The sequence below is a fragment of the Periophthalmus magnuspinnatus genome, chromosome 19 (assembly GCF_009829125.3).
Source record: "Periophthalmus magnuspinnatus isolate fPerMag1 chromosome 19, fPerMag1.2.pri, whole genome shotgun sequence".
NCBI lineage: Eukaryota > Metazoa > Chordata > Actinopteri > Gobiiformes > Gobiidae > Periophthalmus > Periophthalmus magnuspinnatus.
In genome coordinates, this window is record NC_047144.1 from 24836220 (window position 1) to 24850503 (window position 14284).

Sequence of the window (14284 nt, forward strand, 5' to 3'; positions counted from 1 at the left end):
CTTCCACAAATATTCTAGAAGCCTTCAGTCACCATACGTCAATGGTTATTTGGTTACAACGAACAGAAATATTGGTTTCATTAGTCAACAAAACCAAAAAATAGACTAGTCGACTCCTAAAATAATAGTTGCAGCCCTCCTTAAGATTGTGAGTTAGATACACCCCAAAATGCAAAATGATGTTCTTTTACTGACCCCTTGTGGCTAGAGTTGGCATCTTACAATCATGAATTTATGATTAGCAGCAATGCTAGTTTAAATGGGGTTCCAGTTCACGTACGAGTGTGTTTTCCTTTTTGTGTCCCAGGTAGTCATAATTGAAATATAACAGACTACCATAAAAAGAAACAAACCACCTGGTTGCGCTCATGAGACATCACAACTTTATAGAATACTTAGATTTTAGAAATGAGCTGGAGGACCGGTCTGAATTATACTTTGGAATTTGTTGTTTATTTGCCAGATTTCAGATTTGTTTACCTGGTTTATTGTTGATATCTCAACTATAAATATAATATAATATAATATAATATAATATAATATAATATAATATAATATAATATAATATAATATAATATAATATAATATAATATAATATAATATAATATAATATAATATAATATAATATAATATAATATAATATAATATAATATAATATAATATAATATATAATATATACTGGAGCTATCCACATGAAACAAAACTGACACAAAGATCAATAAAGCAGGTGTGTGGAGCCAATCCCTAACAAATATGAGCAGAATTATATGGATCTGTCTTCTATCTAAAATTATTAAATTCTAAATTGTGAGCATAATAAGCAACATACTCATATACCCTACTGTTTTTATGCAATGCCCACCCAGTAAATAAAACATGCCACTGAATTTCCATCATGGCATATAACATAGTGTTACTCACATGATCTCCAGGTTGAGGCCTCATCAAAGAGACTTGGTCATAGCCGCGACGGAACAGAGCCCAGATGGCATCCAGTTTACCCTGAACAAGAGGAAACAAATCACCATGAAACATAAAGCCAGAATTAGCATACTAACATCTGATCTCAACTTATTTCCTCTTTCTAAATATGTATGTATGTTGCTATTGACCATTTTAGGAGTACAAATATTATAACAATTTCCTGGTAAAATAAAGGTGATAAAAACAAGAAATATGACCAAAAGTGGTACTGTCTGATGACCTGCACTCTAGTATAAAACTGATACTGAAATACTATGATACTGTAATATTGTCAGCTCTACGTATTATAGATACATGTACGTATATGGTAGTGCAAACAATGTCTCTATTATATTTTTGCACGTGACTGTAGGGAATACAATTTTGTATTTGTCTTGTATATTTTCTGTACATTATTATATCATTATGTTATTTTTAATGATGAAAAAATACTGTTAAAATTATTAAAAACGTGACCTTTAATTAAAGGTGCACTGCATAACTTTCCTAATGGAGAGTACACCACCTGCTTATTTTCATGAAGATATGATTGGTTTACTGTCAGTGTTTGAGAGCATGGGATTAAACTTATTAATGGCAGCACGCATATGCACCATCAGGCTAACAGCACAGATCTGTTCAGAGGTGAGTCAGCTCACAGTAAGAATCCAGGTTTTATTAAAGGTACGCTATGTAACTTTTCTAGCCTTCTTGGAGACGTTTTTGTTTTGTCTGAAATGTTCTACAGTATGGCATTGAACTTGTATACCTTGCAATTCATTCCATTGTGTGTTTTAACTGCTTTAATTATACATTTATAAACTCCAGAGATCTTACCTGTAACCTCTTGACTCAGTGGATGAAAACAGATACGTTTAATACCATACTATGTAACAGTCCAGGTAAAGCAATAACATCCATGGAAACAAGCAGTGGGCAGACCCTCCACCAGCAAAGTTACATAATACTCCTTTAAAACACTCATAATGAATAAAAATGCTGTACTGTGGAACATTCCAGTTAAACCAACAATTCATTCACTATTATACCAATATCATGACACATAATGCATTCATCTTGTGCACAGTGACATATCCATGAACCTCTTCCTCTCACGTATACTTACTTAGTGTTAGCTTCACTGCCGTGCTAACTGTACTACACTGTCCTTCTCCTTCATACTGCACATACTGTTTCCATAGCAGTGAGTAGCCCTTCTGTAGGCTCTTGAATACGCCCTATGTTGTTACAAAGGGCTTCATTGTGTAATAAAACAACAAACAGGGCTGACGCCATATCTAATACCTTTAATTATGTTCCAGAATATCTTATAGGACTCTGTTGGATTCGGGGTTTATGCAACTAATTAGACTGCATAAATATGTCCACAGCCTTTAGTCTTCCCTGCTGACTTGTGAAATCGTTGCAGCGTCTTTACTAAACTTCCAACTGGGCTTTTCAGACTCCTTTGTGGGTTCACACGTCAAATTTTAAGAATATCAGGGCAGCAATGCAAGAATGTACAGCAGCAAAACCACTGATAACCGGTTCGACTGATATGATTTTTTTCATGGTTGATGCTGGTACTGGTTATTTGAGATCCAGAGCAACTTATAGCTGATGAGTGATGATTATCTTGGGGCGACTGTCTATACTTCACACAGCTATACATAATAACAATCGATGGGTCTACTAACGCCCTATACAGCTAAAATTGGCAGTATAAAGGAATACATTTTTGAAGCAACATATTACTGACAAAAAACTTCAAACAAGATAATTTGCTCCCTTTTATTCTAGACAGATAAAGGTATTACACTTGATTAGTCTTAAAATACAACAATACAACACCATCAATTATGTAGTGTTTGAGAATCAATAGCATGTCTACACAATCCCTGCAATATCATATTACATCCAATCAACCAAATACTGGCAATATTATAATTTGTTGCATGTTGAATGCATCCTAACTGAAACCCTTGACCCAAAATGGTGGCATGTCACATACATAGTGCTCATAGTGCTTACCCGGATAGGCGTGTACCACTTCCGGCTCTGCGGTGGCTTCTTGCTGTGAGGTTTCTTGGGTTTGGGCTCATAGGGTTCATACTCCTGCTCGGGCATCTTCACCACAGCGTTCTTAGGTTTCTCCAGCTTGGCCCCTTCCTCTGTGGAGCCCTTCCCTCCCCAGCGCACCTACAGACAGCCAAAACCACAAGATTATAGCCTCTTGTAGGATAATGGTCCATGGACGGTGTTGGGAAGTAACTGAATTCATGTACTGAAAATATTCATATTCTGCATACTAATTACATAATATAATACAACTTGGTGTAAAAGTATTCCAACTATTCAGAATACAGTACTCTGATTGGCCCATGTAACGGAATATGTTACAAAATATATTTTAATTTGGGTATTGAGAATTCTATAACTAAATGTTTTTCAAAGTATTCTTCTCCTCACTGTCCATGGATACTACATGGAGAGACAAGTTATTCTTCACCTCCATTCGCTTGATCCCGCCAATGCCTCTGCCGCCGTAATATGAGGCATCCACGGTTGGCCACTTTTTCTTGGGAAGGCCATCGTCATCGTCATCAGATTCCTGCAAAGGGATACAATGCATTAACATAAGCTACTTTAATAATTTATACTTATATTTAGGAAATATTTTGTTGTATGTACATTCAGAGTTGACACAGTGTAACTTATATTTTGTAGTTATTGTCCATTATAAAGTAAAGCAGCTAATCAGTAACTTACAGGCTCAGGAGGGGGTGGAAGAGGTGGCTCTTTGATCACCTGTAAAAGTCAAAACATGGCAATACAACAATTAGGGTACATGCAAACCACTCATTGCATTCAAGCTAACGCCAAAATGATATTCAATCAAGAGTAGTTATGCCTATATACTCCTATAACTATGAATTGTAGTTAACTGTATATATTGTATTACAAGTTTGCTCACACTTGTTAATATGTTTATATTTGATACAAAGAATAATTTAATGTCATACATAGGGTGTGTTCACAACCCGGAAATAAACCAGGACTAGAACAGGACCAAACCAAGTCCACAACAGGATTTAAACCAGGACCACACCAGAACAAAGGTCAATGTGGCTCTTTGTGGGCGGTACATGACATTTTTCATGAAATAAAGTTCAGTTTGTCCTGCATCAGTAATTTGCATAAACTTGAGTTTCATTCATTCATCCATCCATCCCGCTTATTAAGGGCTGGGTCGCAGGAGCAGCAGCCTAAGCAGGGACACCCAAACTTCCCCCACCCTTGACACTTCCTCCAGGTCCTCATGGGGGACCCCATGATGTTCCCAGGCCAGTCTCGAGACTTAGTCCCTCCATCGTGTCCTGGGTCTTCCCCAGGGTCTCCTTCCGGTAGGCGCCCAGGAGGCATCCAGGACAGATGTCCAAGCCACTTCAGCTGCTCCTCTCAACGTGGAGGAACAGCGTCTCTACTCAGAGCTCCTCACCCTATCTCTAAAGAAGCACTCAGCCACCCTACGGAGAAAAGTCATTTTGACTGCTTGTATCTCCAGTCTTGTTCTTTTGGTCACTACCCAAAGTTCATGACCATAGGTGAGGGTAGGAACGTAGTCAGAACGTCAGTTGAGAGGTTTGCTTTTTGACTCAGCTCCTTCTTTTCAACAACAGTCCGATACATTGACTGCATCACTGCAGATTGCCTGTCAATCTGACACTCCACCCTTTCCTCACTTGTGAACAAGACCCTGAGATACTTGAACTCCACTTGAGGCAGGGATGCTCCACTGACCTGGAGAGGTAAGTCAACTTTTTCGAGAGCCATGGCCTGGGATGAAAACTGATTTTCATCCCAAAAGCAGAAATAAGATCCTGTAGTCCCCAAACCTGATCCCCTCTGGCTCTTAACTGCACCTACCCCATACTCCTGAAGTACCCCCAAAAGAACATCAAGAGGGACACAGTTGAATGCTTTTTCCAGAACTGCCAAGCACATGTGGACTGGTTGGGCCAATTCCCATGAACACTCAAGCACCCGATGGAGGGTACAGAGCTGGTCCAGTGTTCCGCATTCAGGATGAAAACCAAACTGCTCCTCCTGAATCCAAGGTTAAACTATTGGTCAGATTCTCCTCTCCAGTACCCTGGAATAGGCCTTACCGGGCAGGCTAAGTAGTGTGATTCTCCTGTAATTGGGACATACCCTCCACTCCCCCCTGTTAAACAAGGGGGACCACCACCCCTGTCTATCAGTCTAGAGGTACTGTTCCTGACCACCACACAATGTTGCAAAGGTGTGTCAGCAAAGAGCCCCACAACATCCAGAGACTTAAGATACTCAGGGCGAAGTTCATCCATCCCTGGCGCCTTGCCACTGAGAAGCTTGCCTACCACCACAGTGACTTCAGCCTGGGTGATGGAGAAGTCCTCTGAGTTCCCAGTCTCCATTTCCTCCTCGGAATATGTGACGGTGGGACTGAGGAGATCCTTAAAGTATTCCTTCCACCGTTCAACAGCGTCCCCTGTTGAGGTCAGCAGCTCTCCACCCATACTGTAAACAACACTATTTTCCTCTCCTGAGGCAACAGAATTTGCCAGAATTCCATTGAAGCTGACAGATAGTCCTCCTCCATGATCCCCGAACTCCTCCCAATTCAGAGTTTTGCCTCTGCAAGCAAAAGAGCTGTGGAACACTTGGCCAGCTAGTACTCGTCAGCTGTCTCAGGAGTCCCACAACTCGCTTCTCCCCGTGGGTAACGCTAGAGAACTGGAGAGTTCAACCCCTCTCAAGGAGTTGGGTTCCAGAGCTCAAGCAGTGTGTGGAGGAGAGGCCAACTACATCTAGTTGGTAACACAAGCTCAGGCACCTTCTCCCCCAGAAAGGTGGCATTCCATGTCCCCAGAGCAAGCTTCTGTGTCTGGCTCATGCCTTTGTTGGGCCCAAGGGAGGAAGGCCCCACGTTGCGCCTTCAGGCTGTATCCAGCTAGGCCAAGTGGGGGAAGGCCCAGCCACCAGGTGCAAACCGTCAAGAGCCCACCCTGGGTGGGGCCCTAGTGACACCAATCCAGGCAACATATCTGTCTTTGATGTAATGCTCATCATAAATGGCTTTTGAAACGCTCTTAGTCTGATCCATCACCTAGGAGCTGTTGGCCATGAGCGAGCCTACCAGGGCATGAAGTCCCTAACAGCATAGCCCCAATGTTACAGATATACAGCTTCAATTTAACCCCCCCAAAAAAACTAAAAACTGATAGGCTGCATGATATATCATAATTCTTCACTGCACAAACATAAAATGCCACTAACTTGGCTTTGCGCATGCATATAAAGCTCAACTAGTTTTGCAGCACTTTGGAAATACATGATATTCAAAAGCATGTTGGTCATTTTTCATCCTCAAGTTCTTATTGGCCTTGGATGTGGGTTGAGTAATGGTAACATGAATGGCTTTGTAAAGAGATCCTTACCACAGTGCAGCACAGGGGCCAGAACCACCACATGAAGAGCAGAGCCAGTAACAGGAACAGCACCAGGAGAGTGATCAGCAGGATGGTCCCGTCAAACTACACATATACGGTATACAGGTTAGAATGAGGACACCAAAACATATGTGATTCTGCACTGATTTAACAAATAGGTTTTTTCGAGATGACATTGGCTTATCTTTGATCTCAATAAGTCTAACATGGTTCCTATTACTGACCGCAGAGGAGGATCACATGTGGTTTCTTTCTATCTCGTGGCGTATCTATTTGAATGCAAAAGTGGGGATTGTGTTAAACAAGACATATGCTTTTGTCTAATTATAATCTATGACACATGTGGATCATTATATTTTGGCTGCTGACTTCCTGTTGAAAACAGTGCCTCAGATTTCCACCTGCCCCTTTACAGTGCATCGCCGCAAACGTCATCACAACAAATTGCTTATCTTAGGACTATGCTGATGGCCCTGTCTATGGAAAGCTGGATTCTTTTTCATTTGACCCAAAAATGGCTTTTCAATGCTGCTGAATCCTATCCTGCCTTAACACAAAAAAGAATAAATAAATTAAAAATAAGAATGTATATACAAAGCAGTGGCTGTGGACAGGACAATAAATATTACTACTCAAACATATTTGAATTACTAAACACTAAATACAACTCAAGGAGCTCAAGGAGCTGACTGAGTAAATGAGAAGGGGAAACAAGTATAACATGGTTAAAGCTCTTAAAGTCAATTTGCATAGTATGTCTCCTTTAGAAATGACCTAATCAGTGTAATTCTTACTTTGGAAGTATAATGTTTGGTTCTTAAGAATATTTCAGATTGTTAAGTTAGTTTTCAGCATTTATGTGTCTATTACGAAATGATCTCCAAAAATACCCCCAATGACTCCTTGATCATGTTACAAATGGGCTCTATTCAGCCTTATTTATCCTGTAAATCACAGAGTGGCCTCAGGACAAGCGTTAGCAATAGGCTTCTTCTGCACAAAGCTGAAAAGCATCAACATGTGGACTGTACATTCAACCACAACAACGCAGGGCAAACTGTCTCATTCAGCAACAGACTGTCCAAAACTCCCAACACATGGTACTCCTGCTGTTGTCTTCAGTTTTTACTATCATCAGAAAATAATGATGTATATATCCTTAAAGATCCACAAGAACCTGCTTAATTCCTCTTGGAAACAGCAAGTAGGCCATTATGACACCGCACATATCAGGCTACACCAATGTAATATCAGCGAAGTCTTGTGCCTGCCTAAAGCTGCTTGTGATTGGTCACGCGTACAGTTGATGTCTTTTTTTAGCCAATCACTGTCTCTATTTTCCCTGTCTCGCACTTGTTTACTTCTGAAAACAGAGAAAAAAACCTAGCAGTTCATCTGAACAGTGCCTGAACAATCATCGCAGCATTGACTTGGAGGAGATGAGAAGCACATGACTAAAATCTAGTTAAGTTAAATCAAAGAAAACAGTTACCGGAACACACCCCAACAGTTGTCAGATCCTGTTCCAGTTTGTTCTGGCTCAAATTAAGCCCTCTAGCTACCTACTTTTACACTATCAAATGACTATAACACTGCTGGTAGGTCCATGCATAAGTATCCATACTGTATGGCTTAGCAGAAACCGAGGAGCAGCTAATTGCCAAAAGTGTATCTAATTGAGCTCTATATTTGAGCCCACACCACAGCTGTTTGGATTTACAGTTTTGTCATGGCGATGATGTCACTGGGGCTGAGAAAATGCAGCTTCAAAGTGGTCATTTCTGTTGGGGAGACTGGAAATGTGCCATGGCTCTGTTCCATATGCTCCAACATGACTGCTTTATTTTACCAAATCATTTTAAATGCTCTTAAATTGCAATCTGTTTAATCTTGGTTTGAGGGAACTAAGCTTGGTCTGGCCCCATGCTGCGGCTGGCATTCTGATTTATAGTATAGTAGCTTTACGTTAGTGCTAAAGCTAACTCATTGCCCTACGCTTGGTCAAGAACCTGTTGCTCATGTGAAGAGGTTGGGGGACATTTTGGATTGGACTACTTGCATAAAACCGCTGTGGTAAGCACACAGCAAAATTACGTCTAGTTCTTCTAAAAATTAAATGGGATTGAGAAGAATAAAACTGTAACTGAATACAAGTATTTGCATCTAAAAGTATTTGGCAAGCACTGACTTTGAAAAAAACCTTAGCACCTATTGCTAAAAATATACCTTATATTTAACTAAAACATGTATCACCTGGATCCACTATTCAGTTTTTTGATCCAAGAACTCAAGAACTCCCCCAGAAAGGCATGCAAGTAATTCCAATACAAAAAATGTATTTTTAGCATTAGAGGGCCTCATTTCTAGTGGCTTAACGCCCCAGTATGCAACTTCTAGCCAAGAAACAGACTAAAATAAAAAAAACTGTTTTTGTTTTTAGTTTGTTGTTTGTTTTTATTGCATAGAAAAAAGTAAAAAATAAACACGCCCTCTTACTCTGAGCAGGCTTGCATCTCCAGAAACCTGACTGTTATTTGGCCTGCTCGTAACATCTTTGTCTATGTATCTATTTAGAGTGAAATAGTTAGCCTCATTCCATACATGTTTTGACCTTGTCCAGTATTCCAAAAAGTACTTACACATTCTGTTGTGTTGATGTGCACGTTGCTGCTGATGAAGGACAGGCCATCATTCATGCTCACCTGCAGATAGATCACTCTGAGAAAACACAAAAAAACAAAACTTACATCTGTTCAATATCCAATGACATCATGGTCTTATATGGTAATTAGCTTGAAGAACTTTCCGGTAGACACTTAGTAAAACTGGATGAAGTCATTGTGAAGGATAAATAACTTTGCAGAACCAGAGAGCCATGACTTGGTTCATTAGCAGTGAAATGTAATGTGAACCAACAGGAAACCACCAGAGATCACCAGGGATTTGGTCTTGTAAGAGGATACACGGATGTTAAGGAGAAATTAAGTAACTGCTAATTATTACTGTAAAAGACGTAACCATTTTTATTTGAATGATTGGCTAATGCAGCATGCTGCAGATGTTAACTGGGATCTAAATAAACAATACAACCTCCCAACTTAGTATTCATTCATTACCAACCGATATTTTATTAGATTCAGCTATTGTGAAGCCCAAAATTCCCTCATGAATCTTAAAACTGTCTTTGACTGCGAATAAAAACTAAGTATATGATTTTTTCTAAAAATCATTTAAGTAAAGTGCAAGCTACAAATCATTTTACGCTAAATGGTAAATCCATTGAAAGAGTCAACAGTAAATATCTTGGATTTTGGTTTGATGAAAACTTATCATTTAAAACATAGATCTTAGAATTACGTAATTCATAATTTTATTACAGAAACAAATATTGTATTACAGAATATTACAAAAAAGGAATAGTGCAACCAACCTTCCTCTTTGTACTCTATTATGTGGATGTGGTGTACACTTCTGTACTGGATTATGTGGATGCGGTGAACATGCAGACTTCTGTACTGGATTATGGGGATGTGGTACATGCAGAATTCAGTCTCTACTTTGAAACCGTTGGGTCCACTCTTTCACTCAGCCCTTTGTTTCATTACAGGTGATGGATTTGAAACCCATCACTGTGTTCTCTATAAAAAGTGGGTTGTCCATCACTGTCTGCTAGAAGAGAACAGCACTGTATGAAATGTATCTATAAGAAACTACTTCAAAAACTGCCAAAATACATCATCTGCTTGATAGTCATTGCAACCGAAACATTTAATACTAGATCACATGAGGATAAGGACTAGCCACTCCACAACTGAGATGGGAAAGAGGGCTTTTACCTATTTTACTTCATAAAAATGGAATACACTCCAAGAAAAGTAAAACTGAACACGTTGATGACACAGTTGCAATTTAATAATCTAGCAACAAGCTTTCATACATACACCCATCCAGGTATTTTCTTCCACTTTATCTGGTTCCGGGTCGCGGAGGCAGCAGTTTCAGGCCCTATCTCTAAGGGAGCGCCCAACCACCCTGCAGAGGAAACTCATTTCGACTGCTTGTATCCGAAATCTTGAGAGCCCTCATTGTATAAATAAAGACAAATAAATCCAATAAATAATAAATAATAAACTTCACGAATCAGAAAAAAACCCAAACAAACTAAGAACTGTTGTTTTCATTACAGGTGCACTGTGTAACTTTTCAAGGAGTTATTATTTTCCAGGAATGTTCCACAATATGGCATTCAACTTAACTATCTTGATGCAATGTTTTTATAGCTAAAAACACCCTTTGAAAAACTTGCATTCTTGCTGTGAAAAGGGTCACCACAGATCTGACCAGAATTTTGGCCTGGTGACATAATCTGGTCATGTCCACAAATAGAGATACTTTAATGCTATATTGTGGAGTATTCCAGGCACAGCATTAACATCTCCCAGGAGACAGGCAAGTAGGTGGATAGTGGACATAGGTGGACATAGTGCATCATTAACTTTATAATAAATGCTAGAAAAAATAATGGCTGTTGTAACTGGCTGGACAAAAGTTGTGTCTGCCAATAGTTTTAGTTGTGGTTGCCAAAGTGAATCAGCCAGATGCCCTTCCACCGTATTGCGACCAGACAATATGGTCTTGGGTGAAATTTGAACCAGCAACTATCTGATTAGAGGCTGAAGGCTCAACCATCCATTCTTCAAGATAAAACTAAAATGAGCTAAAATACATCTGAAGTGAATTTGAGGTGATGTCCATTTATAAATTTAATTTTGACAAATTTTGGCATGTCTTCTGCCCTTTGGTGTTTTTTTAAATATCAGACATAAAAATACATTCTTCTGCTTAAGAGATTAAACATGCAGAACATCTATATCTGTATCTGTATGTTCTTGAAAAACATTGGTTCAGAAATGTAAAGAATCCGTTTGACCTTCTAAGACCAGTTTAAAAGTATTTGGGGTAAAGCAGGACTTATTGGGTAAAAGTCCAGGTGAGTGTGAGTGCACAGACAGATGGAAAACAGATGTCCAGCTGATGTGCCTGCTCTGACTGACAGGACAAGAGAGGAGGAAGAGGAACAAAGTTGGGTTAGTGGGTGAAGTTTAAGACTGAAAACAAACAGCTAGAGGTCGAGGGCCAAATGGAGGAGTTAAAAATAGAGTTAAATAGATTGATAATATGACACGAATGAATGCTTAAAGGGCGTATATTATGCTATTTTCTGATCTATGTTATAATGTTGTTTCCTCACTGAAAACACTGAGTTGTGTTTTATTTCATTCACACATGATTAACAAATAAATCCCTTCAGAGTTCTTCTCTCAAACTGAAAACACTCTGTTCCACCTTGTGATGTCACGTGGTAATACAGCAAGTGTTTTTAAAAATCCATACACCGTCACTAGAATCATTTCCATGATTTCAGCCCTGGAATTGCCCGTCCTTACTGAAGACAAGATAAAAGGTAACCATTAACATGAAAACTACCACTACATGACCTCACAAGGTGGAGCAGTGCATTTTGAGCCTTGGAGATGTAGCCATGTATTAATAATAAAAGATTCCTCAAACAAAATTCTAAGTATGATTTTTAATGAAGTAACGACATTATAACATGGCTTAGAGTGCACAAAAGTCACGAGAATCCATCTTGACACCCAATAATAATACACCCAATTATCCTTACAGCGGGTAAGGATAATTGGGTGGGCCGACCAGTCACAGAGCAGCATTGAGGTTTGTGCGGAAGCTAAAGGAAACCAAAACAAACCAAAAGACGGCAAAGCCAACAGACATACTTCAGCCTGTTGTAGCGTTACTGCAGACTATTTTGTTTGTGAAAAATATGCAGAAGGTAAATGCTGTATACATTTGTGGACAGCCTTTCTCTGAGCTGGATGTAACAAAAGTTAGATTTTTGTGACACTCAAATAAACGTCATGACATTCCGCGGGAGCAGTTCCAGATTGATTTTGTGTAGAACTCAATTCCGATGATACACATCAATCTGGTGTGAGCCAGGTTACCCTTAAAGTGCATATGACAGATTTTCATTTTGTAATAATTACTTGGTTTGGGATAGTACTTGTGGTAAATAGTCCTGGTCCTGTGGTAAATAGTTAGTCAAGTCAAGTGTAAGGAGAATAGGAAAAAATACTGAAATAGGCCCATGAACTGAAAAACTAAAACAAGAATTACATGTATTATACAGCATCTGTTTGTACAGATCTAATCTACAGGGTTAACAGTTTTTATGTAGAATAAGACAGGATATTTTACTGCTTGTGGAGGAAATGATGGTACTTAAAAAAATCACAGCCATTGCAACTTGCTTTTGATTAATCTTGCAGCCCTACAGCACAGTCATAGCCCTGTCCTTCCTTTGTAGACAAACTAAACATAAACCAAACATTACTAAACTTTATTCAACATCCATTAGTGAGTTACACTGTGTCTATATAAGCCTTCCTTTAAATAAGAAGCTAACTTTTCACATTTTTTTTTCAACCCCGTGGAGCACATGTGGCTGGCTGCACAGTTGAAAGCACAGACTTACTGCTACAAGTCTTTGATCATTCAGAGTGGACAAGCCCAGAGCCTAACACTGACAGCGGGGAGGGAGAGTGGGCGAGTGCGCCACACAGGCAAATAAAAGGCAAAACAGACCAGGAAAGAGGTGGGGAGAGGGGCTGGGGGTCTGGAAAACAAGCAGAGGTGCAACAGAGCCACCGTGGCACCATAGATAGGGCAAAGATGGGGGATGATAAGATAAGAAAGACTTAAATATCTGATGCAAAAATGGTGGAAAAGTAGTTGTAATACATAGCTCAAGATAATTAGGCAACTATATCAACTTATGTTTAATAAATGATAGATGTGAAGACCTTTTTCTTTGCAGTGGTTTAGAAATAATTATTATTTATTTGTACTACATTAAAAGCAGAACTACTTTATTTTAAACGGTTTGCAGGGGACCAATGTATTCATCACTTACTCTTATAGATTATCCAACAATGAAACACTTTATAATTAGATGCAGCCATTACACAAGAAAAATTTGTTTACCGTAATTCTTTATAGTTAAAGCTGCCTGAAGCTGCTTATAAGGCGTTTGTAATGCTGGTACACTGTTAGCAGGCTAGTTGTTGTTGGCATTACCATGACGGCAAAACTCCGCTCTGGTCTCTGTTGTGAAAAGTGCTCATGAACTCATTGTGGTGAATGATAAGAATACTCCAAATGTGTTAGGAAGTGACGAATAACTATTAAAAATGAACTTTTAAGACAGTAAAAATCAAATGTTTGTACTTTTTGTTCATTTTTTTTATGGTTAATTTATTGAATTATTAGTTTCAATATTGTTTATTGTGAGCAATATTTCGCACCTCAACAGTTGCCCTTGTGATATAGTAATTGCAGTAGTAGTAGTAAGATATAGAGTAATGAGTTTAAATAACAGGACAAAATGTACTCTGAATTTGATGACCAATCTCTCAGGTAATCAAAATTTACAGTTTGAATCATTAGCCTGAGTAGAAAATATTCCCTATGAAAGATGGAATGGAGATGACAGCCAGAGAAAATATCTTGTGGGTTTATAGGTTTAATGGCTGATTTAACTGAAGGAATTTTGATCATGGACACTATCACCAAAACAAACAGCTTTAAAGATGAAAAATGTGTGCTGTCAGGTCATTTTATAGACAGGGATTCATCCTAACTTATTTTTCCTTCTTATCTCACAAAATCTGATCTTCTGTTATAGGTTATTTGGTTTTCTAAGGTCAAGGTTATATCATCTAGCACAAGTATACAAATCCTGATTTAAT

The 14284-nt window shown here is 38.9% G+C and overlaps 1 protein-coding gene across 1 annotated transcript in view; it reads right to left on the bottom strand.

The window, feature by feature from the left end:
• Nucleotides 1-14284, bottom strand: part of antxr1c (ANTXR cell adhesion molecule 1c) — a 43399-nt gene that overhangs the window by 8873 nt on the left and 20242 nt on the right. Inside the window, exons 12-17 of the mRNA XM_033984187.2 lie at nt 9095-9173; nt 6444-6539; nt 3733-3771; nt 3473-3574; nt 2995-3162; nt 922-1002 (exon numbers count right to left, since the gene is read on the bottom strand). Of these exons, the coding sequence (XP_033840078.1) occupies nt 922-1002; nt 2995-3162; nt 3473-3574; nt 3733-3771; nt 6444-6539; nt 9095-9173 (565 nt within the window). The remainder of the gene's footprint in view (nt 1-921; nt 1003-2994; nt 3163-3472; nt 3575-3732; nt 3772-6443; nt 6540-9094; nt 9174-14284) is intronic.